Raw genomic sequence first — 25,000 nt, forward strand, 5'->3', positions numbered from 1 at the left:
ACTCCTCTCCCTTCTCCAACCTCCCCACTTTGACCAAAAACACCACCTTCTTTCTAGGCATTTCTCACCGTCCTCCCCCCTCCCGCCAATCACAGGTTCCGTCCCATAGCTTCTATCCCAATCGCCTCGCCTATCCCTGGGATGGTCCCGCCCCCAGCGTGTGGTCCCGCCCCCGGGCATGGCCCCACCCCTAGTACTTGGTTCTGCCCCCAGGTGAATGGCTCCACCCCAATGGATGATCCCGCCCCCAGAGGAATGACCCCGCCCCTGCATGGTCCTGCCCCCAGGTGAATGGCTCCACCCCAATGGATGATCCCGCCCCCGGGCATGGCCCCACCCCTAGTACTTGGTTCTGCCCCCAGGTGAATGGCTCCACCCCAATGGATGATCCCGCCCCTGGAGGATTCACCCCGCCCCTGCATGGTCCTGCCCCCAGGTGAATGGCTCCACCCCAATGGATGATCCCGCCCCCGGAGGAATGACCCCGCCCCTGCATGGTCCCGCCCCCAGGTGAATGGCTCCACCCACCCCTAGGGGAAGGCCTGGGATCATCCCACCTGACTTTGGTTTTCGGTCTTGTTGATGGTTTTGAGGATCGTCTGGATGGACTGTTTTAGCTTCTTCCGCCAAAAGGGGGAGCTGAAGAACGGGAAGCAGGTGTTCCAGTAGTGGCGGGTGGATTGCATCATCAAGCTGAGGTTCCCTGCCAAGCCCGCATACCTGGGGACAGAGCGGGACCTCTCAGGGCCTCCCGGCACTTTTAGGACCTGGTCCACTGAGACCCCGGGCCCACCCGGGAACATGGCCTTGGAGCACACTTTGTCCAACCAGCTAGATTGGAAGACTAAATAAAGGGGCTTCTGTAAAAGGCCTTACAGAAAGGGGGTGGGATCCGAATCCGGCCCTGCAGTCCAAGGCCAGCGCCCTCCGTACCCAGGGCCCGCCGGCGCGTGCCCTCCCAGGGGAAACCCAGCCGCCGGGGGAGGTCTCGCTGTGTTCAGCCAGCCTGCGCTCTGGACACGGGAGGGGGTCGCTCGAGGCCGGGCAGACAGGCACGCCCTGCTGCCCCTCGACCCTCCCTCCAAGGGGCCCAGAAGCCAGACCCCAGGGTTCCGACTCGGAGATGGCCGCGACGAACGGGGCTGGCCACAGTGTCCCAGAGGGCTGAGACCTGCACGGGGGAAGGGAAAACCGAGCCGGCGTTTGCTATGTCGATCCCCTGGTCACCCCGCCCTGGTGAGGCTGGCCTTCCAGACTCCACGGGCCGCTGTGTCCTTTGGGGCGGATGGTGGGGCGCCCGGCTTGGCGCTGGGCTTTGGGAGGAGTGGGCAGGAGCCCTCCCCCAGGCAAAAACTGGCCTCTGCCCTCCTTGGGCCACGTCTCCCTCCAGCACTGAGGTGCATCGGGGACCCCAGATGAATGGCCGGCTAAGGTCTAAGTGTCCTAGAAACCCAGGGCCGGCCCAACACGGGAAAAGCTGGGAACCAGCATTTAACTCGGGATCCAGGGCACCTGGGCGGGAAGCCCAGAATACCCCCCCCCCCCCCCCCCCCCCGTGCCCTCTGGCTGAAATCCAGGTGACCTCCAATGAACTGAGCATGGGGAGGAGGAGGGGGAGGAGGACCACTGGCAGGCCCTGGGAGCAGGAAGGAGGAGGGACCAGGGAGGGGTGCCGGGAGGGACCTCTGAGCACAAGGTGCTTCAGGGCAGGCTGAGGAGGGAGCCTGTGTCTGCGGGTGGCATCCGAGGCAGGGAGCACCCAGCAAGGTCAGAAGGGGATGCTCCTCAGTGAAGTCACCTTCCTGGGGTGGGGGTGGGGCTATACCAGGGGGAAGACCCCCCAGGGCAGGTTTCCCCCTCTGCTGGCCAAGGAACTGAACATGGCTGGACTGGGTAAGGCCTCTGAGCTCCATCCCACCCCGGGGACCTCATCTCCCTGCCATCCGTGTACCCCCTGACCCAGCCCCTCCTGCCAAGGCCCTTTCTACTGGCGGCTCCAGGGCCCTACCTGATGCTGCTCAGAAAGGCCTTGGCCGCCTGCTGCCGTAGTTGCTTCCTTCCCGCCAAGTTCTCCATGATACTTTTCCCTTGGGTACACAACAGAGCACTCAGTAACTCCGCTTGATGCAAGTTTTCATTTCTGGGGAGAAAGTCAATGGGTCACCAAGGTGGCAAGCAGGGACCGCCTCTCCCTGCCTCCCTTTCCTGTGCGGTGGCCTGTGCCCCAGGGGACCATAATCTCTTCTGGCATGCCACGTGAGCTCTGGTCCAAACTCCCAGACATGGGCCGCTCCTGGCCCCTGCCTGGTCCCCTGGCTCCCAGGATGGCCAGTGAGGTGCTCTAGCTGCCCACTCTAGGGCATAAAGAGTGAGCAGCGTGTTTCTGGCCTCTCTCACGGCTGCAGCATGTGGGCAGGAGTACTGGTGAGGGGCATGACAGGCAGTGTCCTCCCCACAAAAATGGTGGGACTTGGGGAGAAGCCACCATCCCACCCACCAGCACAGAGTCCGGTCCGGAGGGCAGAGCCCAAGGCCAGGCAGCAGGGAGGCTGGACACTCAGAGCAGACCCATGAGGCAGACGGTGTCTTGCTTCTGCTGAAAATGAAGTTTGATTCTGGCCCCACAAGAAACCCAAAGCAAAAAGCTGGACATGCTCCCGGCCTCCTGGGAAAAGCCTCTAGCTGTGCAGAAAGGCTCATAGCAGTGCTCCTTGTGGCACAGATGGAGGGGGAGTAGGGCGTGAAGGAGTAGCACTGGGCCAAAGGAAGAGCAAGTGGGAGGATTTCGGGAAAACCTGGAAAGACTGGCACAAACAGTGCAAAGTGATGGGAGCAGCAGCAGGAGAAAGTCATGCACCTCTTATTGGAACTGGGAGGAGGCAGGATGGGGGTCCGAGACTGACCCAAAGGGCTCGAGGCCCTGTGCCTCCAAAGAGAGAACGGATGGAACCAGAACCCACAAAAAAGCCACCACCTTTCCCTTTCTTTCTTTTTGTTTGGTTTCAATTTTCCTCCACAAAGTGAGTAATATGGAAATATTTTACATAAGAGACAGACAGACAGACAGAAAGAGACAGAGACAGAGGAACAGAGACAAAAGCACACAGAAATAGCCAGCCAGAGACAAAAAGATAAGAGAGAGGAGAGAGGGGAAAGAGAGAGGGAGAAAAGGAGAGCGGGGAACCCTAACCCTAACCCTAACCCTTCTGTAAAATGGGATAAGAATAGCCCCCTGCCCCCAGCCCCCAGAGCATGAAGATCGAATGAGGTAATAATTGTAAAGCACTTAGCCAGTGCTTGGCCCACATTTGGTAAACACCAAGATTTCTGAAAGTCATATTTGGATGTGGTCTCTTCAAAGTTATTAGGAATTATTTTATATTTTTATGATTATTATCCTTCTTATGTTCAGTGCCATTGTGGTGGTAGGGAGGTGGGTAAGATAGGTAGATGCACCTGCCCCACAGGTCAGGAATGTCAGGAGTGGCCAGCATGGCAACATGTATTAAAAACACCTTCTTGTGAGATGTTGCCTCAGTTCCCCTATTTATAAATAATTGCACCGGTGATTTTCCAGGATATTTAGGGGCTGAGGTGGATATTCCAAAGATTTCTTGCCTGTTACTTTTGGAAGGCAGAGGGCAGTCTCTCAGATAAAAGGTTTCATTTCTCAAATACAGAAAGAACTTTGTCAAATTTATGAGAATATGAATCATTTTTTAATTGGATAAATTGTCAAAGTATACGAACAGGTAGTTTTTCAATGAAGATGTCAAAATTATATGTAGTCATATAAAAAATGCTCTAAATCATTATAGATTAGAGAAAGACACATTAAAACAATTTTGAAATATCTTATACTTATGAGAGTGGTAAATGATAGATGTCCCTCAATTGGGAAATGGCTGAATATGTTGTGGTGTGTTTTGATGGAATACTACTGTCTGTGCTCTAAGAAATGATTTCAGAAACACATGGAAAGGCTTGGACCTATGAAGGAAGGACGTCCATCTCCAGAGAGGGAACTGATGAATAGATACATAGTATGTTTTTACATATATGTATATATACAGTGTATAAATATATATTAAATATATGCATGTATTTGTGTTTAATTGTAGCTTTCTCTAGGGTGAGGTAGGGAAGGAGGAAGAAAAATGGCACAGCCCAGACCAAAAGAAAACTTAGAAGGAAGCACAGGAAAGCTGGATAACTTTGAAAACAATGGAGCACATAGTTGTTTTTTTAAACAGTCGGAAATGGAAATTCATGATTTGATATTGACTCCTCTGTTTATGTTCAATTGTGTACAAGGGAATTTTTTTTCTCACTTTAAATTTAAGTTTAAAATGAATAAAAAAATTAAAAAAGAAATTCAATTTCTAAATGAATTGCCTTTTAATCAGCAAAATTGGTTTGAAAACTGCCAAGCTGGACTCATGCACTATGGGATTACAGGTTGTTGGAGCAGCTGCCAACTGTTTGGCCAAGAGAGGTCTGGGGGCATGTGAGGTGGCCCTTAGGGACTGGCACTCAGGACTTACTGCTCTAGTAACTTGATGTCCTGCAGGTTATCGAAGGATCTGTCCCACTTGCTCAGGACCATCTTGGCCAAGGCCATCACGCTTCCATGGTCATGTAGCATATAAGCAAAATGTGCCAGCCGGACCAGGCTCTGGAGCTCCACGAAGGGGTCTGTCCACACGCACTCTGAGGCCATCTTCACCACCTAAAGCCACGAGAAGTGCGCCGGACCGGGGATGTCCCGAGTGCTGACAAGGAGCGCCTTGGCTTCCCACAGCCCCTGCCCTGGGAACAGATCCGGGGTCTCACAGCCATTAACACGGGCTCTCAGCCAGCAGTCACTGGGGGTCAGTGAAGACACCGGACTGGGGACACACTCCCTGAGAAAAGTCCCAAATCTGCTCCCACGTTTGAGTCAAATGGGTAACTTCCAACAGCCTTTGCAAAGGGAATCAGGCAAACACATGGAGTGACTGCATTAAGGGTAAGAGCGAATGGAAAGTCTGCCATGAGAAAAACCCCTGGTGCTTCTGTAGGCTGGGGAGACCCTCCGGCCTCACCTCATCCACACAAATGGGGCCATTCTCCTCTGTTGTGCACGGCCCCCCTCCACAGCTGAGCTGGAATCTCTAGGGAGCCAGGGCCCAGGGGCCCTCCACCTCTCCCAGAGGCATCAGAGGAAGACTGGGGGAACAGGGTACTTGATGGGGGTAGAGTGCGGCCTCCACATGGCCCACCTCTGATAAAGACCAAGCCTGGGGGGCTCAGCCGGCAGAGTCCAGCTGTTCTCTCACAGGGGCTTCTGCTGCTCTGTGCTCCCACTCAGGAGCCTCTGGCCACCGTGGGCCCAGCAGGCCCACAGTTCTGGGGGAGGGTGCCCCTGAGACCCACACCATCTGTGCTCCCTCTGCCGCCCCTGAGGGATGGCAAGATACCTGGGGTAAGGGCGGCAGGTTGAAGTCCATGAGACCCAGTCCATTGCAGGAGTACATCTCTAAGGCAACCAGCACCTTGGCCATCTGCGCCTGGCTTTCATTTGTGCTCTGAATGGGAGGAAGCGCCACGTGTGGGTCATGGGCAGGCCCAGGGGGCCCGACTGGCGCCAGGATGAAGCCATGAGGACAGACGCCAAGGAGGCCTTCTCTCAGCAGGAAACAAGCACAGAACAGGTAACAGTCCTCCTCCTTGGAAGGGCCTTCCCCACCTCAGCCACCGCTCCACCACTGATCATCTCTACCTTCCCTGTCCCTGCACCCCCCACCTTGGGCACAACCCCTCCTCCCATCAGCATCCTGCTCCCACTCCACCTGCCCACTTCACCCCATCATTCACATTCATGCCCCTTTTATCACAGTCCTTCCCTTATCTCCCCATCCACACCCATCCTCTCCACCTGGTGCCCCTCTGCCCTCGCACTGCCATCCACGCCCCTTGCCCACCATCTGGTGCCCTTCCCTTCATTCTTGTGCCCTCAGTTGCCCACCATCTCCTTCCACTGGCCCGACATCTCCCCCCATCCCTCCCCACCTCTCACCTCATCATCCACGCCCAGCTTGTTGCCAATCTGCTGCTGAATCAGCTGCTTGGCCTTCACCCAGGTGGCAAGGAGCTGCTGCCGGATGCCGATCGGCACTATCTCTTGAGGCAAATTTCCATTGGTCAGCGCGAGGGCAAACTCACAAACCTAAGGTCCAAGACCAGGAGCGGGCAGACAATGAGCCCTAGACCACCTTTCAAAAGCAGCCTTTGCAATTCCTCCCAATCGTTTGCTGGCTCTGGAAAGTCTTGGGACCTGAATTCCCTGGAGCTCAGTGCGGGGCAGACTGTGCCCTGGGCAAGCAGGGGGCTGCTGTGAGGCTCCACAGACTGGAGGGGGGGAGGGGGCAGGAGACCTTGCTGGTGCTGGGAGCTTTCCCCACACCAGTTCTGGGTCGCAGCCCCGGGGTGGGAGTGGGGGCACTCATGCAGCCCGGGAGCAGGGGTCTGGCGAGTTTCATGGTGGAAAAGAATGCTTGTGGTCACTCCCCAGAGTGGGGCTCCTGGTCTCAGTCCAAGGCAGAGGGTCCCTGCCACAGGGGAACAGGGCCCCGCTCGTGGTTCTGGAGCACAGAAAAGTGCTTGTGGAGGCCCAGGGGCCAGAGCCTTACATCCTGCCACTGGAAGCAGGGAGATCCCTACAGAGCAGCATGAAAAACTGAAGCTCAAGACTGTATGCCCTTGCCCCAGAAACATAGCCCAACTTTAATGTAAAATTAAGTCAAGAAGGGCAGCTAGGGGGCGCAGTGGACAGAGCAGCAGCCCTGAAGTCAGGAGGACCTGAGTTCAAATGTGACTTCAGACACTTTTAACATCACCTGGTGTGATCCTGGACAAGTCACTTAACCCTAATTGCCTCAGCAAAAATAATTAAATAAATAAATAAAATTTGGGGGAAAAACATTCAAGAAACAAGCCAAAAAAAAAAAAAAAAAGAACAATCAATCAAAAATCTGATCATAATAAGATACACTGGAGACACAGAAGAGAAAGACAGAAAACTCAAAACAGCTACATTTTGAAAAATTTCAAAGAAAAATCTGAATTGGACACAAGCTCCAAAAGATTTTAAAAAATCAAATAATAGAGGCAGAAGAAAAATTGGGAAAAGAAATGAGAGTGATGAAAGAAAATTATGAAAAGAAAGTCAACAGTATCCTAAAAGAGTCACAAAAAATACTGAAGACAACTACCCTTAAAAAACAAAAGTGGCAATGCATTGTTGGTGGAGTTGTGAAATGATCCAACCATTCTGGAGAGCAATTTGGAAGTAGGTCCAAAGAGCTATCAAACAATGCATATCCTTTGATCCAACAGTGTCTCTCCTGGGCCAGTATCCCAAGGAAATCATAAAAAAGGGAAAAGGACCCACATGTACAAAAATGTTTTATGGCAACTCTAAGGGACTTGTAACAGCCCTTTTTGTGGTGGCAAGAAACTGGAAGCTGAGGGGATGCCCATCAGTTGGAGAATGGATGAATAAGTTATGATATATGAATGTTATGGAACATTATTGTTCTATAAGAAATGACCAACAGGAAGATTTCAGAGAAGCCTGGAGAGACTTACATGAACTGATGCTGAGTGAAATGAGCAGAACCAAGAGGATTCTATGTACAGCAATAAGAGTATGTAATGATCAACTCTGATGGACTTGATTCTTTTCAACAATGAGGTGATTCAAGGCAATTCCAGTTGACCTGGGAAGGAAAGTGCCATCTTCATCCCGAAAGAGAATTATCAAGAGCGAATGGGGATCAAAGCAAAGTATTTTCATCTTTGTTTTGCTTGTTTGTTTTTGTTTTCCTTTTTCATATTTTTCCCTTTTTGATCTGATTTTTTCTCAGTATGATGAATATGGAAATATGTTTAGAAAAATTGCACATATGTAACCTATATCAGATTGCTTGCCGTCTTGGGGAGGTGGGGAGAGAGGCAGAAAAACATGAAACACAAGGTTTTGCAAAGCCAAATGTTGAAAACTATCTGTGCATTTATTTGGAAAAATAAATTACCACTAAAAGTGGAAAAAAAAAAAAGCAGAAGTGGCCTAACGAAAAAAGAGGGAAAAAATTCACTGAAGAACTCCTAAAAGTAGAGTTACTCAGATGAAAAAGATGTACAAAAATATCACTAACGAGAATAGACAGAGACAGAGACAAGATGGCAGAGTAAAGGTAGGGACTTACCCAACCTCTCCTGCAAACCCTTCCAAATAGTTTAAATGATGACTGTAAAGCAATGTTTAGAGCATTCGGGCCCACAAAAGATGAACTGGAACAATTTTCCAGCCAAAGAGAGCTTGGAAGTTCAGCAGGAGGGATCTGTTGCAGGATAGGAGAGCAGCACAGACCTAGCCCCAGTAAGCCCTGGGGCCCTCTGAATCAGTGGCCATTTCTACATCTCTCAGCCCACATACACTAAGGGCAGCTTGGAAAGTCGGCATGAAAGGTTTGTCGAAGCTCTGGGGGTCTCCAGAGTCATTGAATCAACAGTGGGAACAGCAGCACCCACCACCTCAATAGCCTGACACATAAGGGGATGGTCAGGAAAGGGATGTTATAAAAGACTTAAGATCTATTTACATTCCTATATGAGAGGATGATACTTGTAACTTATATGAACTTTCTCATTATTAAGGCAGTTAGAAGGAGTGCATATAGACAGAAAGTATAGGTGTGAGTTGAATAGGAAGGGATAATATATTTAAAAATAAAATTAAAGGATTAGAGAGGAAGGTATTGGGAGAAAGGGGAAGGGAAAAGTGGAATTATGTAAATTATCTGCCATAAAAAAGGCAAGAAAAAGCTTTTACAATGGAGGGGAGGAGGGGAGAGGAGGGAGAGTGAGTAAATCTTAATCTCATCAGAATTCCTCAAAGTACAGAAATTTATCTTACCCAGCAGGAAAGTAGGAGGGGAAGGGGATACAACAAGGGGGAGGGTGATAGAAGGGAGGGAATTTGGGGGAAGGTGGAAATCAGAAGTAAACTGCTTTTGAGGAGGGACAGGGTAAAAAATGGGGGAGAGAGTAATTATGAAAAGAATTTTAAAAGCAAGTTTCTCTGATGAAGACCACGTTTCTCAAATATAAAGGGAACTGAGTCAAATTTATAAATAAATAAGAGCCGTCGCCCAGTTGACAAGTGATCAAAAGATATGAACAATTTTTAGATGAACTAATCGAAGTTCAAATATCAATACTCTAACTCCTATTGACTGGAGAAATGCACATTGAAACAATTCTAAGGTACTACCTTATACCTATGAGATTGGCCAATGAATCAAAAAAGACAAATGTCTGAGGAAAATGAGACATTAATGCATTGGTGGTAGAATTGTGAATTGATTCAACCATTCTGTAGAGCAATTTGGAACTATGCCCAGAGGGCTCTAAAATCCTGCATAGCCAATAAGACCAGTACTAGGCATGTATCCCCAAAGGGATTTTCAAAAAAGGAGAAGGACCTATTAGGATGGTGAAAGTGAGCAAGGCAACGCGTGGTCCAGAGGGCTGGACTGACCCCGCTCTTATCCTCTTCCGGCTAAACATTTGCATTCAACAGAAGCAAGATTACCCGAAGGCTTAAAGTCAGCAGATCAGAGCACTTCTCCAAGTGGGAACAGTGGGTTGCTTGGAAGGAAAGCCATGGCTGGCACCGGAGGCCCAGCGCATTTACTCATATGGATCAGAGTACTCACTAACATGAAGACTGGCTTGACAAAAATGATGGGGAAACTCTTACACTGCCAATGAAAAGTGAGAACTCCCCAGACGTACCAGCGGGATGAGTCATCCGCCTCCAAGAAAGCAGCCTTTAACTCCATGGAAAGTAAGAGGGCAATGGAAGCTGAGTGAGATGCCAGGTTCTCGACCCCAACAAAGGCAGATGAAATTCCGCTTAATATAGTAACGATACAAAGTCTTTTTACTTGGCTCTAAAGGCAGATTATGAGCCAAAGGATAAGGGCCTGGCAACTACTCAGTGCTGCCCTTCTGTTAAAATAGTTTGCTGAGGACTGGCAGCTTGTTAGAGTCAGAGGTGAGAATAGGTGTCAAAAGGGGCCAAGGTGAGAAGCCCTGCAAAGGGCTGGGAGTGCCATCCTCCATGAGCACCCCAAATACCCGGGCCAAGCAGTGCCAGCTCTCAGGCTGTATTATAAAGTGGTAATCATCTAAGCAATCTGGTGTGGACTGATGGGTGGAGTGGTGGATCGGTGGGAGAAAGATCCGGAACACAGCCAGTAGCAAATGACCCTAATAACCGAGACAAAGGCAAAGATCGGAGCTGCTGGGACAAGAGCACACTGACAAAAGCTGCGAAGAAAACGGGGAAGCAGTTTGGCAGAAACTGGGGATAGCTCAACAGCTTATTCAGATACCAAGGCCAAAATGGTGCACATTTTAGACAAAGCGCGAGGTCATAAGCAAATGAGGGGAGCGGGAATAATACGGGAAGAACTGACAACCCAATGAGATAGAAAGCATTATGGGATATAAAATGAATAAATCTGATTACATTAAAAGGTTTTTGTACAAACAAAACCAACGCAGCCAAGATTAGAAGGAAAGCAGTGGAAAATTTCGGGGAAAATTATAGCAAATAAGTTTGATAAAGGCCTCATTCCTCAATTTATATAGAAAACTAAGGAAAAATTGTAAAAGGAAAAAGTACATATTCATATAAAAATATTTTGGTAGCTCTTTTTGTGGTGACATAAAAGCTCACTTGTATTACACTTAGATATTCTGAGGGGATACAATGACTCGAGACAGTCCCTCAGAGGGTTCAGGATGGAAAAGGCCGTGCGCCTCCAGAGGAAGAAGTGGTGGAGTCTGAATACAGGTTGAAACAGATTTTTAAATTTTCCTTTAATGGTTCACTTTCTCTCTCCTTTCTCCCTTCCTTTTCCTCTTTCTCCTCCCCTTCTTCCTTCCCCCTCTATTCTCTTCTTCCTCCTCTTCCTCCACATGACCAATACAGAAATCATTGCTCCTTTGGGAGCTAAAGATCAAGGGAACAAGTTCAGAGAGAGCTGAGGCAGGCAGGACAGAGCCTTGGGGAGTGTGCGGTGCACCGTGGGCACACACATGTGCTGCGTGTTGTGGGCACGCGTATGTGCTGCGTGGGCAGTGTGTTGTGGGCACACATATGTGCTGCATTGCAGTGTGTTGTGGGCACGCGTATGTGCTGCGTGGGCAGTGTGTTGGGAATGGGTGGGAGCAGAGAGACTGAGCCGGACCCCCAGACAGGCAGTGCCACGGACACCTTTGGGTTTGGATGGGCCAGGGCTCTAGCTCACAAGGAGCCATAGAAGACCTGTGGGGAGTATTAGTGACCGTGTGTGGTCCTGGGGGCACAAGGGAGGGGGTGACCAAGGGGAGACCCCAGAATTAGGAGAGGTGGGGGGAGCACCCACAGAAATGAGCAGGAAGCACTGGCAAGGGCCCGAGGGCAGGGGTGACCCGGCTCCCCAGAGGCTGAGACGGAGGGCAGAAGGGCAGGGCTGAGGCCGAGACCCTCGGTGACCAGTCCCGGGGGGGGGACCCCTCCCCAGCGGCAGCCCCTCCTACCCCTCCTAGGTGTTGCCCACCTCAATGGCAGCTTTAACTTCGGTGGCGGCGGCCACCTCCAGGGGGTTGATGTGAGTCTGCGTCGTCTTCAGAAAGTGGCGGCCCTTCTCCGACGTGTGCGAGGGGATCCAGAAGAGGATGAGGCCCCGAGCCAGAGCGTTGCACAGCAGCACGAGCATGACCGTGTCCCTGCAACAGGCAGCGGTGGCTCCACTCCCACGGCCTCGGGCCCCAGGGGCACCCTGGGCACCTTGGCCCGGCCGGAGACCTCTCTGGGGAGCTGCAGGGGCAGCCTCTGGCCCGGGCTTTGTCCCAGTTCCTCTTGTGGGGGGGTGGGGGGGCGATTGGGCAAGGTGACCATCTGAGTCTGAGCACACACTCTTCCCACTGAGGCCCCCCCCCCAGGAGGGTACCCTCAACGAGCCTACAGGGGACGGAGCCGAGGGGGCGAGCCCACTCCCGGCCCCCACCCAGTCTTCCCTGTTGTGGGAGGGTCCTGGATGGGATGGCCTCTGGCATCCCTTTCCAGTCCAGATAGAGTTAGAAGGGGCATCTAAAATCCTCAGCTAACAGACGGGAAGACTGAGGCCCCCCACAAGGGGCTTCCAGGGATCACCTCTGGCCCCTCACCCGTTGTGGCCGGTGACCCTGAGGGTGTTCAGCAGGCCCTGCAGCAGCTCCACCAGCTCGCGCTGCCGCCCGGCCAGGATCAGGTGCTGGTTGTGGTTGAGCGCGTACACCGCCGTGTTGTGGACCAGCCAGGCCTCGTTGATCTCCTGCCCGATCTCGGCCGAGCGCAGCCAGTTCCTGGTCACGTACTGGGACAGGTTCTCGATCCAGGAGCTAGAAAGGCAGAGAGCCGGGACGCTCAGGGTGGGGGACGGGCACTCCCCAAGAGGGGAGTATTAAAGAGTATTAAATGGGGGTCTAATAAATGTAAAGTCTTGGCCTTGGGTTCAAAAAGCAGCTTCCTGAGTACAGAGAGCAAAGATCTGGGGTCTGAGTGGGCCACAAGCTCCCTGGTGGCGCAGCCTGGGATCTTGGTGAAGGCCCCCTGGCCAGAGGCCTCCGTGATCCAGGTGCTGGGGCTGGGCCGGGCCCGCTCCCCCCGACTCTGGCTCATGTGGAGGAGAAGGGGAGTCACTGCAGTTGGCTCCTGAGCAGGAAGGATCACCCCACGGGGGGAGCGCTTCCTGGGCAGGGAGAAGGTCCCTCAGTGGTCACCAAGCCCACGGAGGCTGTTCTGGGGGGGAGGGAGAGAGCCCCGAGCCGCTCTCGGCCAGGCAGAGGGATCTCTCGAGGGCGGGCCATGGGGGCCGAGGAGGAGCCCGGGTTCTGAGGGGCCCGTTGTCCCTCTTGCCCTGGGGAGGTGAAGCCCCTCCTAGGCTCTTGCCAGGACTCCCAGCACCTGCCCCGGCCCCAAATCCACCCCGGGGCTGGTCTCATGCAAAGGTCAGAATGGAGGCTGGCCCCGGGGAGGGGGGCCCAGGTTGTGGCCGGTGCAGAGACCTGTAGGTGAGCCACTCGGCGTCTTCCTCCGGGGGGACCATGACGGTGCCAGTGTGGTGCTGGACCGAGGTTTCTGGGGGCACGGGCCGGTCGTTCAGTGCGATGCCCTCGGACTGAAGGAAGTGGATGATGGCCTAGCAGGGTCACAAAGGGGGGCAGTGAGGGGGGCAGGCCGGGAGCATGATGGCCCTCAGCTCAAGGGGCCCGGGACCCAGCACGGCTGCTGTTCCCTCAACTCGGTCACCCCCCCTGCACATGAGGGCGGCCCCTGCTCAGAGAAGGTGATTCTGTGCCCTGGGCCCAAGCCCCCTCCCCCAGCTTCTCCAGGGTGTAAGGGCCATAAATGACCCCTCTCGGGCTTCCCTGGAATGGGGGAAGGAGGGGTGTGAGTGTGAGAGACAGAGAGAGACAGAGACAGAGACAGAGAGAGAGAGAGAGAGAGAGAGAGAGAGAGAGACAGAGAGAGAGAGAGAGAGAGAGAGAGAGAGAGAGAGAGAGAGAGAGAGAGAGAGACAGAGAGACAGAGAGAGAGAGAGAGAGAGAGAGAGACAGAGACAGAGAGAGACAAAGAGAGACAGAGAGAGACAGAGAGACAGAGACAGAGACAGAGACAGAGACAGAGACAGAGACAGAGAGAGAGAGACAGAGAGAGAGAGAGAGAGAGAGACAGAGAGAGACAGAGAGACAGAGACAGAGAGAGAGAGACAGAGAGAGAGAGAGACAGAGAGAGAGAGAGAGACAGAGACAGAGACAAAGACAGAGACAGAGAGAGACAGAGAGAGACAGAGAGACAGAGACAGAGAGAGACAGAGAGACAGAGACAGAGACAGAGAGAGAGACAGAGACAAAGACAGAGACAGAGAGAGACACAGAGAGAGATTCAGAGAGAGAGAGAGAGAGAAGGAAGAAGGGAGGGACGGAGGGAGGGAGGGAGAGGAGGGAGGGGGGGGCTGTGAGTGTGAATGAAGCGAGAGCACACGAAGCTTGGTGTGAGAGGTGAGTGTGTAAGCCAGCGGGAGGGAGGTGCGGGGCTGTGGGACGGGGGGCGGGCACACAGGTGAGCTGCGTGTCCGCGGGCCGCAGGACCTCGGCGTTGATGAAGCCCACTTCGGCGAAGGTGCGCTGCACGTCCAGGGGCATCTTGGAGCTCAGCATCAGCTCGGAGGAGCTCGGCACCTCCAGGGAGGCCTCGACCGCCCCCTTCTTCTTCTTGCCCACAACTGAAACAGCAAGGGAGGGCTCCATCCCCCGCCTCTGGGGCCGGCCCCTCCTTCCCTCCTGGGCCCAGGGGCGGCCTCGGGGCTCCCATCCCCCATCTCCTACAGGCCCCGCGGAGGGGGGGGGCACTGAGTGCGGGCCCAGGGACCCTCCGGAGGCGCCTCCGCCCTATCTGCCGCCACTCTCCGGCAGCAAAACCGGGACGCTGGCCGCCTCCCCGCTCTGAGGAGCCTCCCACTCGCCCCCCAGCGTCTGGGGTCCCCACCGCCTCGGCCTGCCTCCCGGGGGAGGGGCCGAGATGGGGGGCAGGCGTGAGGACGAGAGGAGCGGCCGGTAGGGGCGGGGCCCCCCGCGGAGCGTTCGTGCGGCCGGGCCCCCTCACCTTTCCTGACCTTGGACATCTTCTTGATGAGGCCGTCGTAGAGGAGGCAGAAGCGGCAGGCGGTCCGGCACACGTCCCACACGCCCTGCTTGCGCGCCACCTTGGCCAAGTCCGCCCAGATGTGGATCCTGGCCCGGGAAGCCTCAGTGACCGAGGGCCGACCTCGGCAGAGACCCTGACCCCGGGAGGGGCCCCGGCGGGCGGCCTCAGTTTCCCCGCCGATGCCGCGTGACCCCGAGCCGATCTGTTCAGCCGCGCGGTCCGAGCCCAATGGACAGAGGCTCCCCGGGGCGTGGCCGGGGTGGAGAGCCTGTCTGTGCCCGCCCCTCCCCCCTGCCCCCCCCGCCCCCCCTCCCCGCAGGCTCACCTCTCCTCCCGGTTGTCGTTCTTCAGCCTCTTGAGGTGGCCCTCGGCTTTGTCCACGCTGGTGGTGTGATGGCGGGCCTTGGCGCACAGGAAGCTGATCTGCCTCCTGCTCTTCCCGGCCGACACTGAGGAGAGAGCCGAGGATGGGGGGGGGGGGCGGCCGGGCCTTTGGGGGAGACGCAGGCCCGAGCTCCGGGCCAAGCTGGGGCAGCCAGGGGCGCCCACAGCGGATGAGGATGGCCAGGCGGGCGGCTCCGGCGGGCATCCCCCTGCGCCGGTCCCTCCCGGCTCCGGGCCGGCCCTCCTTCATGCTGCTCCGGGGAGCCCGCTCCCACTCTGGGGCCCTGAAGGCTGCCCTGGAGACCGCCCACTAAACAGACTGGGCCCCCACTGCGCAGGCGGGGGGGGGGGGGGGAGCCCCTGACCTGAGGCTCCAGGGCCCCTGAGCAGGACAAGCCAGAAATGCGAGGGAAGGAGGGAGGGAGCCCCTTGGAAGTGCTCCCCAGGCCATCTCCCTCCTCCCTCCTATTTCTGCCTTGTCTCTCCTGTGTCTCCCTCTTCGTCCTCTCCCTCTCTCCCTTTTTTCTTTTGTCTCTTTCGTCTTTCAGTCTCTTCACATAAGAAAGGGGCAACAACTTCCCCTGGAAGAACAGGTGGGGAATAGCGCCCACCCCATCACCCAGGACTGGCAGTGGGCAGAGGCGGAGAGCCAGCTACCTTTGGCCTCGTTCTCGCCGTCCAGGACAATCTGAAAAGTATCGGGCGCCAAGGCGAGCCCCACGTTCACCAGCAGAGCCCGCTTTTTCCTCACGCTGTCCTTGGGCTTTGCTTTTTTCGCCTGGGACAAACAAAGGCCGGTGGCGATTGCGGCTCTTTTTCTTCATAAGAGAATGGGGGGGGGGGCTAAGCCTCTATTTCTGCTCTGGCCTCCTCATCTGGAGACTAAGGGCCCCACCCCCGGGGCACCCTCTGCGGGCACTCGGGCCGGCAGCTCTCGCCATCTCCCTTTTAAGCAGAACCAGCCATATTTTCTAGCAAAGAAGCCGCTCCGGGCTGTCCCTAGCCTTAGGCTTCCAGGCAGTGGGAGCAGCAGGAGATGGACTGAGAGGGCCGGCTGGGAGGAGGAGCCAGAGGCTTGTAGCCTGGGGCGGGAAAAGGCGCTCCTGGGGATCTTGCGCTGAGCATCCTGCCCGGGCTTTCTGGGGACGTGGCAGACCTCGGGCACAGGGCACGGGCAGAAACAACTGCAGCCCCCAGAGGGAGGGGGGAAGCCCAGTTCTCCGGGCTCCAAGACGGTTTTGTTCATTATCGTTCAGTCGTGTCTGTCCCTGACCTGATTTGTGGTTTTCTTGGCAAACATTTTGGTGTGGCTTCCCCAGATCCTCTTACAGATGAGGAAACTGAGGCACAGTCACGTGACTTGCCAAACAGCTAGTTTGGACTCTGGAAGATGAGTCTTCCTGACTCCAGGCCTGGGTTCTGGCACTAGCAGCCCCACAATGTGGCGTTCAGTCGCCCGTGAATCAGCCAGTGACGGAGCACTTCCTATGAAGCCCTGGGTGCCAGGCTCTGGCCCTTGCTGAGGATGACTTCTCACATGTCCTCCCTCTTGACTCACCATCTTCCATCTCCTGCCTCCGTGCCTTTGCCTTGGCTGGGCCTCCCTCCTCCCTCAGGATCTCCAGCTTCCTAGAGGCTTTTTCCCAGATATCCTGGGCATATGTTCTGGGTCCACATCCCTGTCTTCCTCTTAGGATGGAAGCTCTAGGGGCAGGGACAGTGTTTGCTCTTTTGGTCCTCAAAAACAGTAGGTGCTTAATAAATGCTCACTGACTGGCTGGTGGGGGTATAATTGCTTTGCCTTGCAGCCTCAGTCCACTGAAATGGCCAGACGCTGTCCCTGGCCACTGCGCTGCTTTATCTCGTGAACGCATGGGAAAGTGTCTTTGGAATCCAAGCCGCCCCCCAGGAGGCCCTCCTGCACAGCTTGCCAACATTTCTGGCCCAACATGGCGGCGCTCTGTTTTATGGTCACGGACATGAGGGGATGGGGGAGTGCCCCTTCTGGGGTCTCATAGAGGAGGACGGGGGAGTGCCCCGTCAGGGGTCTCATAGAGGATGGGGGAGCGCCCTGTCACAGGTCTCCCTCCTTTTTGGAGGTACCACACAAGCCTGGGGCACCCAGAGCTTTGTGGGGGGTGCTCCCCGTGTGGCAGGCCTCGGGCCCTCCCCGCTCATTTTGCCAAGGAGAGCGCTGCGGCCCCCCCCCCAAGCCCCCGTACCTGCTCAATGGCCATGATGGCCTTGTCCTCCATGCGCTTGGGCACCTCGTACAGCATGGCGCGCAGGCGGAGGCGGTTGTAGGCGATCTTGAGGTGCTCCTGGTACTTGCCCAGGTAGTCGAGGCGCATGGCTTTCTGCAGGTGCTCCATGGCCACCTCCAGCCTGTCCTCGTCCTCCTCGATGTGGGCGATCTCCATGTGCACTTGGCAGCGCATCAGGGTCATGAGGCTGGGGGGAGGGGCGGCAGCTTGGCTTCCTGGCCCCCCCAAGCCCGGCCCCTCCCCTGTTTATGCACCGTCTTCCCCCTTGGCTAGTGAGCTCCCTGAGGCCGGTGCTCCCTGGGCTCGGCACAGTGCCTGGTACACAGTAGGTGCCCCATAAGTGTCTACTCTGGCCAAGTCCAAGGGAGCTCCCCAAATGGAGGCACTTTCTTCATTCTGGAGGGAGAAGAACCCCCCCCACATGCACACTCACAAGAGCGCCACAGACTCAGGGGGAGACGTGAGCAGCTGAGGGGACCCAAAAGAGGAGCCGCTGGCGCTAAGGGCTGCCGTTACCCACTACTGTGATGATGATCTCATCTGATCCCCATCGGGCCCATTTACAGACAAACAAACAGAGCAAACGGGACTAAGTGCCCCGTCTGGGTCACGCTGCCATCTGAGCCCGAGGCCTGGTGGGAGATACGCACTCGGCTCTCCCTGACTGCACCCACCTCTCACAGGACACCAGAGCCTCGGCAGCCAGCGAAGAGCAGCACCCGGGGCCCTTCCCCCTCAGCGGGGAGTCCCAGAATGCAAATGGGGGGGCTGCACACATGGACACACACAGAGTCCATACAATACAGACGCACCTACACAATCCAGTACCACGTGGGCGCCAGATAGTACACAACACACGGACACATGTACACTCATTGCAGGCACTCACGCACGTGTGCACACAGTAGTGTCCTCCCGAACACACGTCCTACTGTGTGCAATCTCACATCACACGCATGTGCACAGGGATAGGTTCTCACATACACCCGTCCTACTGTGTGCAATCTCACATCACACGCGTGTGCACAGGGATATGTCCTCACATACACCCGTCCTACTGTGTGCAATCTCACATCACACGCATGTGCACAGGGATAGGTTCTCACATACACCCGTCCTACTGTGTGCAATCTCACATCACACGCATGTGCACAGGGATATGTCCTCACATACACCCGTCCTACTGTGTGCAATCTCACATCACACGCGTGTGCACAGGGATAGGTCCTCACATACACCCGTCCTACTGTGTGCAATCTCACATCACACGCATGTGCACAGGGATAGGTTCTCACATACACCCGTCCTACTGTGTGCAATCTCACATCACACGCGTGTGCACAGGGATAGGTTCTCACATACACCCGTCCTACTGTGTGCAATCTCACATCACACGCATGTGCACAGGGATATGTCCTCCAGAACACACATCCTACTGTGTGCAATCTCACATCACACGCGTGTGCACAGGGATAGGTTCTCACATACACCCGTCCTACTGTGTGCAATCTCACATCACACGCGTGTACAGAGGGATATGTCCTCCAGAACACACATCCTACTGTGTGCAATCTCACATCACACGCGTGTGCACAGGGAACTGTCCTCACGGACACACGCCTCCCTCCCAGGGCTGCAGGAGGGCAGCGCTCCATCAGGTAGAGGCAGGGGCACATGGAAGCCCGGGGCCCAAGGGACAGAGCCAGCCGGGCTTCCACTGACCCCAGGAGGCAGCTGCACTGCGGCTCTCCACCACCAGGTGTCTCCCGTGCACGGGCTAAGCTCAGAGCAGCTCCGCCAGTGAGCGTATGGTAGCCCTGCCGGCAGCAGGACCCCTCCCCCAGGGCGGGCCCTCCCGGGGGGCTCCCTCAGGAAGGCGGCTTCCCGGCCCGGGCTCCTGCGCACAAGTGGGGCCAGTCTGGGGGTGGGGATGGGGCTAGGTGGGAAGGAAGCTGAGGGAGCTCCCCCAGAGATAAGGGGGCTAAGGACGCCCCTCCCCCTTCCAAGTTCATCTCTCCCTGGCGGACGGGGGAGGAGGCCCGGCACCCCGAGGCTCTTCTTGAGCTGGCGCTGCCCCAGAATGCCACGGGCTTACTCGGGGCCACCCAGAGCCATCTGGGTCCAAGTGAGGGGAGGACCTCGTGGGCGACCCCCCATCCGTCCAGACAATCCCTCCTGGACTCCATGTCCACCGGCAGCCCCCTAGCATCGCCCCCGGGGAGAGAGCCGCCGGAGAGCCTGTGCGAACTCCGGCAGTGCTGCTCCCAGCCCCTGGCCGCGCCCCACAGAGCGCACCGCGGACACGCTCCCTCCGGCACTCCCACAGGTGGGGTACGCTCCCAGAGGTGGGGTACGCTCCCACAGGTGGGGTATGCTCCCAGAGGTGGGGTACGCTCCCAGAGGTGGGGTACGTTCCCAGAGGTGGGGTACACTCCCAGAGGTGGGGTACGCTCTCAGAGGTGAGGTACGCTCCCTCCGGCACTCCCAGAGGTGGGGTACGCTCCCAGAGGTGGGGTACGCTCCCTCCGGCTCGCTTCTGGATGCGTTGGTTAGTCTTGCAATCTGGGGGGATTTTTTCCCTTTCTTCCTACTTGGTTATAAGAAGCGGCTTTCTGGGAGGCGGGAGGGGGGTCTAGACACTGGAAGTGTGGGTGACAGCCCCGAGAAGGAGCTGGGAGGCAACAGGCTCGGGGCCATTTCTGGGGGTGCCTGGGGTCACTGGGGGGCACGGAAGAACCGATGTAGACGTTCCCCCCCACCCCCCCCCACCGAGACCTCCAGCCCTGGCGGTGGAGAACGTGCGGGGGAGGGGCCGGTGGGGGGGCCGGCTCACCTGTCGATCTTCTCCAAGATCTCGGCCACCTGGATGAGGGGCGCGAGCAGGTGGCCGCGCAGGTTGTGCTGCAGCAGAGGCAGGCACACGTTCCACAGGGTGGCGCACACCACCTGGATCACGTTGGGGTTCTTCAGGCGGTTGGCCCGCAGCAAGGCCGAGCTCAGCCGCTTGATCACGTTCAGCTGCGTCTGCAGGGACCGAGGGGCCCCGGGCCGAAGTGAGAGCCGCCAGGAGGTGGCGGGAGACCCCAAGGGGAGCGGGGGCCGGGGCTGTCCCGAGGGACGGCTCCTGCTCGAGCGCCCACCTTCCCCACACTGCCCCTCCCCCCATCCTGCGGGGGGCCCCTCCCCCACTACAACATCAGCCGATGGGACCCTCTCCTGCCCGATTCCTAAGTCCCGAATGGTCAAGGCTTAAGGATCACGTGTTCCCACGTCCGCTGCTGGGACTCCGGCTGTCTCACTCGGGATTCCCGTGGGACCCCGCCGCGCCCCTCCCCCTCCCCTGGAGTTCTCCACCCCTGGGGCTGGGGATGTGAAGGGGGGGGGGACCTCGCCAGGATGGGGGGGCGGGGCGGGGAAGATTATGAATCGTGGTGGGAGGCCGGGTGAATCGGCCTCCTGGTCCTGAGGCCCTAACGCTGCCCCCTTACTCGTTCCCTAAACTGGGGAGGGGGCTGCGGGGGGCTTGGCTGAGGGAGCACATTCCGTCCCAGCAGGCAGCTCTGGGGGGGGGACCTCGGCTGCCCTGAGGCATCCCGACCTTAGCCCTCCTGGCTCCCGGTCCCTTCCCTTCCTCCCTCCTCTCCGGGGGGAGTGAGCATCTGGACCCGGCAGCGCCCGGCGGAACCGGCCCATTTGGATCCACTGCGGGAGCTCCGGGGGACAGGCGGGAGGGGGGGGGCACCGCCCCCGACTCACCTCCACGGCGTTGCGTGTGTAGGCCTTGATCTTGCTGTCGATCTTGAGGATTTCCAGCTGGTACTCCACACACTCCAGCTCAACCATCTTCCCCGGGTCCTGGGCACAAGAAGGCGTGAGAGTGGCGGCCGGTCCGGGCGGAGCCCCGGCAAAGGCCGCAGGAGCCGCGGGCGCGGACGGGGCCCTGGAGGAAGCCGAAGAGGCTCCCAGAAGTTTCCTTTTCCTTCCCCACCGCCTCCTTGCCCACAGGGATCTCCCAGGAGCCCTGAAAACATGCGCTCATTCCCCGCAGTGACGGCAGTGTTGGCAGGAGAAAAGTGGGTGTCTGGGCCCTGGGCACTGAGGCTCTCTCATCCGTGAGCGGTGCCCTTTGTGGTTCTGGGGAGAAACTCTCCACTTATTTGCCCGGGGTGGGGGTCGTGGTTCACCGGACTGAGGAGAGCACGACTGCTCAGGACCTGGAGGCTTTATGCAGCCCGGCCTCCTCTTCTGGCCTCCCTTCAGGTCTCCTCAGCCTCCCCTCCTCCTCTGGAGCCGTTCACCCGCTCTCCCGTCCTCCTCACTTGGGCCAATCCATCCACTCTCATACAATCTCTGGGAGTCCACAGTGCTCCCCTAGGGCTCACACTGGGCGCAGAGGGAAGCCTGGTTCCGGGACTGGTTCCCAGACCCCGGCCGGAGGCCCTCGACCACAGTCCAGCCACTCCTCCAAGCTCTGTCCCTCCCTCCGTGACCCCGGCTAACCATCCCATTCCCCATCTTTCCTTCAATCTTTCCCAGAATCGGGGGCTCCGAATTAATTCCTTAAGTACCGGCTGCTTCCATCTCTGCTGTCCAAAATCCTCCTCTCTGAGTTAAGCGCCTCGGCTGTGGGGGCTCAGCTCTCCTCTGGCCCCCTGGCAGCTTACTTTGCCCCCTGTAAAGCGCAGCTTTGACTGTAGGGACTTTCGGCGAGGAGCTGTCCGCTTCCAGTCTGCGTCCAGTCGGGCCAGAGCTTTCCTTCCAAGGAAGTGACAATCGGACCGTCGTGGCCACAGTCACCTCTTTGTGATCGTGGAGCCCAACACGCCGACTCTGTTTCCATTCCTTCTCCCTCTACTGCTGAGAAGTGATGGGACCAGAAGGCGGGATCGTCCTCACTTTTAGTGCTAAGCTCCAAGCCTCCCTTCCCCCACCCTCACCCAGAGGCTTCTCAGCTCTTCCTTTCTGCCCTCCGTGACACAGCTGCAGATCCGAGGCTGCCCACAGTTCTCCAGCGGCCTTAATCCCAGCCTCCATCCGAGTGGGGCAGCCGGGCGTTTTGCAGGATGCGCTCTGCGTGCAGGTGAGATGCTCCGGTCTAAACCTGTCGCCCGTTCCATGTTTGCTTCTAACCATGGCTTCCGGAGACGGGCAAGATGATCTGGTGCTCCCGTCTCTTGGATTTTGTTGTGACCTGAAGTCACAGCTTCCGAGTTGTCAGTCAGAGGGAGGAGTTTTTCTGGAGGCCCCTCCCTTTCTCCATCCTCCAGTAAAAGTGGGCAATTTGGTCTCTTGTTCCTCTGCCTCTCCAAAAACCAACCGGCTCCTCAGGTAATTCCAGTCTAGTGTGCAGAATCTTCAGCATAAGCTTGCTGGCCTGGGAAACGAGCCCAAATGTCCAGTAACTCGGACACCCTTCAGCATTCCCTTCTTTAGCACCGGGATACGACCTCATCTCCAATCTGGTGGCACCAGTTGAGTTCCCCAGTCCTGCTGCCTCTGGTCCTGCTGCCTCTGGTCCAGCTGCCTCTGGTCCAGCGGCCCCCACCGAGCTCCCAGACCTGCTGCCTCTGATCCTGCTGCCTTTGGTCCAGCTGCCTCCGGTCCAGCGGCCCCTGCCAAGCTCCCCAGACCTGCTGCCTCCAGTCCTGCTGCCTCTGATCCTGCTGCCTCCGGTCCTGCTGCCTCCGGTCCTGCTGCCTCCGGTCCTGCTGCCTCCGGTCCTGCTGCCTCCGTTCCAGCTGCCTCTGGTCCAGCGGCCCCCGCCAAGCTCCCCGACCTGCTGCCTCCAGTCCTGCTGCCTCCGGTCCAGCGGCCCCCGCCAAGCTCCCCAGACCTGCTGCCTCCGGTCCTGCTGCCTCCAGTCCTGCTGCCTCCAGTCCAGTGGCCCCCACCGAGCTCCCCGACCTGCTGCCACATGGGGTGCAGCACTTTGCTGGGATCTTTTAGAGTTTTCTATAGCTCAAGCTGGACTTCCATCACCTCCACTAGCCTATAGTTAGCAAATCTTCCTCAAGTCCTCTTGACTTAGTTGATCCTGGTTTTATGTTTAGAGTTCTCTTCCACCTTTCTTTGGTGTCTTCTTGCCACTTCTTCATCCCTTCAGCTTTGGTTAAATCCCTGCCTGATCCGCTTCAGGCTAATTCCCTGGCCTTTCTCTTCCCAAGCTGCCCTGGGACATCCCTCATCCCTCTGGCCGGGAGAGCACTTTGCCGAGCCCCATCCCCAGCCTGTGTCCAGCAGGGACCCGCCCCGCTCCGGTCTGTGCCCTCTGGATGTGGAGCTCTGCAGCGGCCGGGCCCCTGAGCTCTTACACAACAGGCCCCCCAGAAGGGAAGACAGAAGCTCCAGCGGTCTGCTGTCCAGGCCCAGCCCTCAGTCCCCAGCCTCTCTGGCCACTCCCACTTCCTCCTCTCTGAATCCCCCTCCCTCAGACAATGAGCATTGGCCACTTAATTCGGTGGGAGTTGTTGGGTCCTCCTCCCCCCTTCATTCAGCCCCTTGGGGACTGGGGGGGGATTCCTCCAGGACAGGAAGCCAGGCCTTTGGTTTCTTATTCACATCAATTTAGCACCCATTAAACCCCGCCAGTGAGCGAGGCACCATGGGAAACAAAAATGAGGGCAGGCCAGCGGATGAGGAGAACTGGGAAAGGAGAGAAGGGGGCCGGGGTTCCCCCAGGCCACAGCCCTGAAGGAAGCCAGGGATCCCTAGAAATGGAGGAGGGGTGTGAAGATGGTGCTCCTGCAGCCCAGGGGACAGTGGGGTCAGACCTGGCCCTAGGAAGCTTTCGGCAGCTGTGAGGGAGGGGGAAGGGGAGGCCCCAGCCCGAGGAAGTATGATGGGGAGCCCAACCAATAACCGAGTTAAGAGTATTTATTTGGGACCCAATCTGGGATCTCCTGGGGTAGGGAATTCCAGGAAGTTCCCCATCTGCTGGTGCAGAAAGCACCTCCGGGATATTCATTCAACTCGCCCAGAGTGAGACTTGAACCCAGGCCTTCCCGGTTCCCAGATCAGCTCTTAGTCCTTGACTCGCCCCTGCCTCATAGATGTCCAACAGCCCTGTGGCGCTGGAGTTTCCATTATCCCCATTCACAGAGCGGAACCGGAGCCTCCCGGGACTAATAACCAAGGCTCATGGGGGCTCAGAGCCGGGTCTTCCTGCCCTCTGGCGGACGCCCACTGACCTCCATGCCCTGCTCACCATCAGTTTCCCGGCTTTCAGGTCCTCGATGCAGTTGCTGGCGATTTCCACACATTTCAAGTTCAACGCCAGACGAGCTAGTTCTAGGAGCAACAGGATCCTGGGGGGCAAAGGAGACCGGCGAACGTGGCAGAGGGCGGGCACCATGCACTGGGGAGGGGCGGGCATGGGGGGAGGATGGGCATTGCAGATCGTGCACAGGGAGGGAGGAAGACAGGTATGGGGGGACGAGCATGAGTAGATGGGTAAAGGCAGAGGGGAAAGGGTGGAGGACGGACATCGTGTGCCCGGAGGGCTGGGACTCCAAGGGGAATTCTCTGGAAATCTGCCAGCCCTAGGAACCCCCCACTGTGGGACATCTCC

At 57.0% G+C, this 25,000-nt stretch overlaps 1 protein-coding gene across 1 annotated transcript in view; it reads right to left on the reverse strand.

Annotated features, from left to right (window-relative positions):
• The window catches only part of CFAP46 (cilia and flagella associated protein 46), a 111,517-nt gene that overhangs the window by 69,941 nt on the left and 16,576 nt on the right, over positions 1 to 25,000 (reverse strand). Inside the window, exons 10-25 of the mRNA XM_074297216.1 lie at positions 24,638 to 24,737; positions 21,190 to 21,288; positions 20,267 to 20,457; positions 17,392 to 17,620; positions 15,827 to 15,947; positions 15,111 to 15,234; positions 14,744 to 14,871; positions 14,230 to 14,363; positions 13,144 to 13,277; positions 12,265 to 12,477; positions 11,655 to 11,823; positions 6,059 to 6,208; positions 5,460 to 5,567; positions 4,545 to 4,729; positions 2,009 to 2,140; positions 558 to 720 (exon numbers count right to left, since the gene is read on the reverse strand). Of these exons, the coding sequence (XP_074153317.1) occupies positions 558 to 720; positions 2,009 to 2,140; positions 4,545 to 4,729; positions 5,460 to 5,567; positions 6,059 to 6,208; positions 11,655 to 11,823; positions 12,265 to 12,477; positions 13,144 to 13,277; positions 14,230 to 14,363; positions 14,744 to 14,871; positions 15,111 to 15,234; positions 15,827 to 15,947; positions 17,392 to 17,620; positions 20,267 to 20,457; positions 21,190 to 21,288; positions 24,638 to 24,737 (2,380 nt within the window). The remainder of the gene's footprint in view (positions 1 to 557; positions 721 to 2,008; positions 2,141 to 4,544; positions 4,730 to 5,459; positions 5,568 to 6,058; positions 6,209 to 11,654; positions 11,824 to 12,264; positions 12,478 to 13,143; positions 13,278 to 14,229; positions 14,364 to 14,743; positions 14,872 to 15,110; positions 15,235 to 15,826; positions 15,948 to 17,391; positions 17,621 to 20,266; positions 20,458 to 21,189; positions 21,289 to 24,637; positions 24,738 to 25,000) is intronic.

This window comes from Sminthopsis crassicaudata, chromosome 2 (genome assembly GCF_048593235.1).
Source record: "Sminthopsis crassicaudata isolate SCR6 chromosome 2, ASM4859323v1, whole genome shotgun sequence".
NCBI lineage: Eukaryota > Metazoa > Chordata > Mammalia > Dasyuromorphia > Dasyuridae > Sminthopsis > Sminthopsis crassicaudata.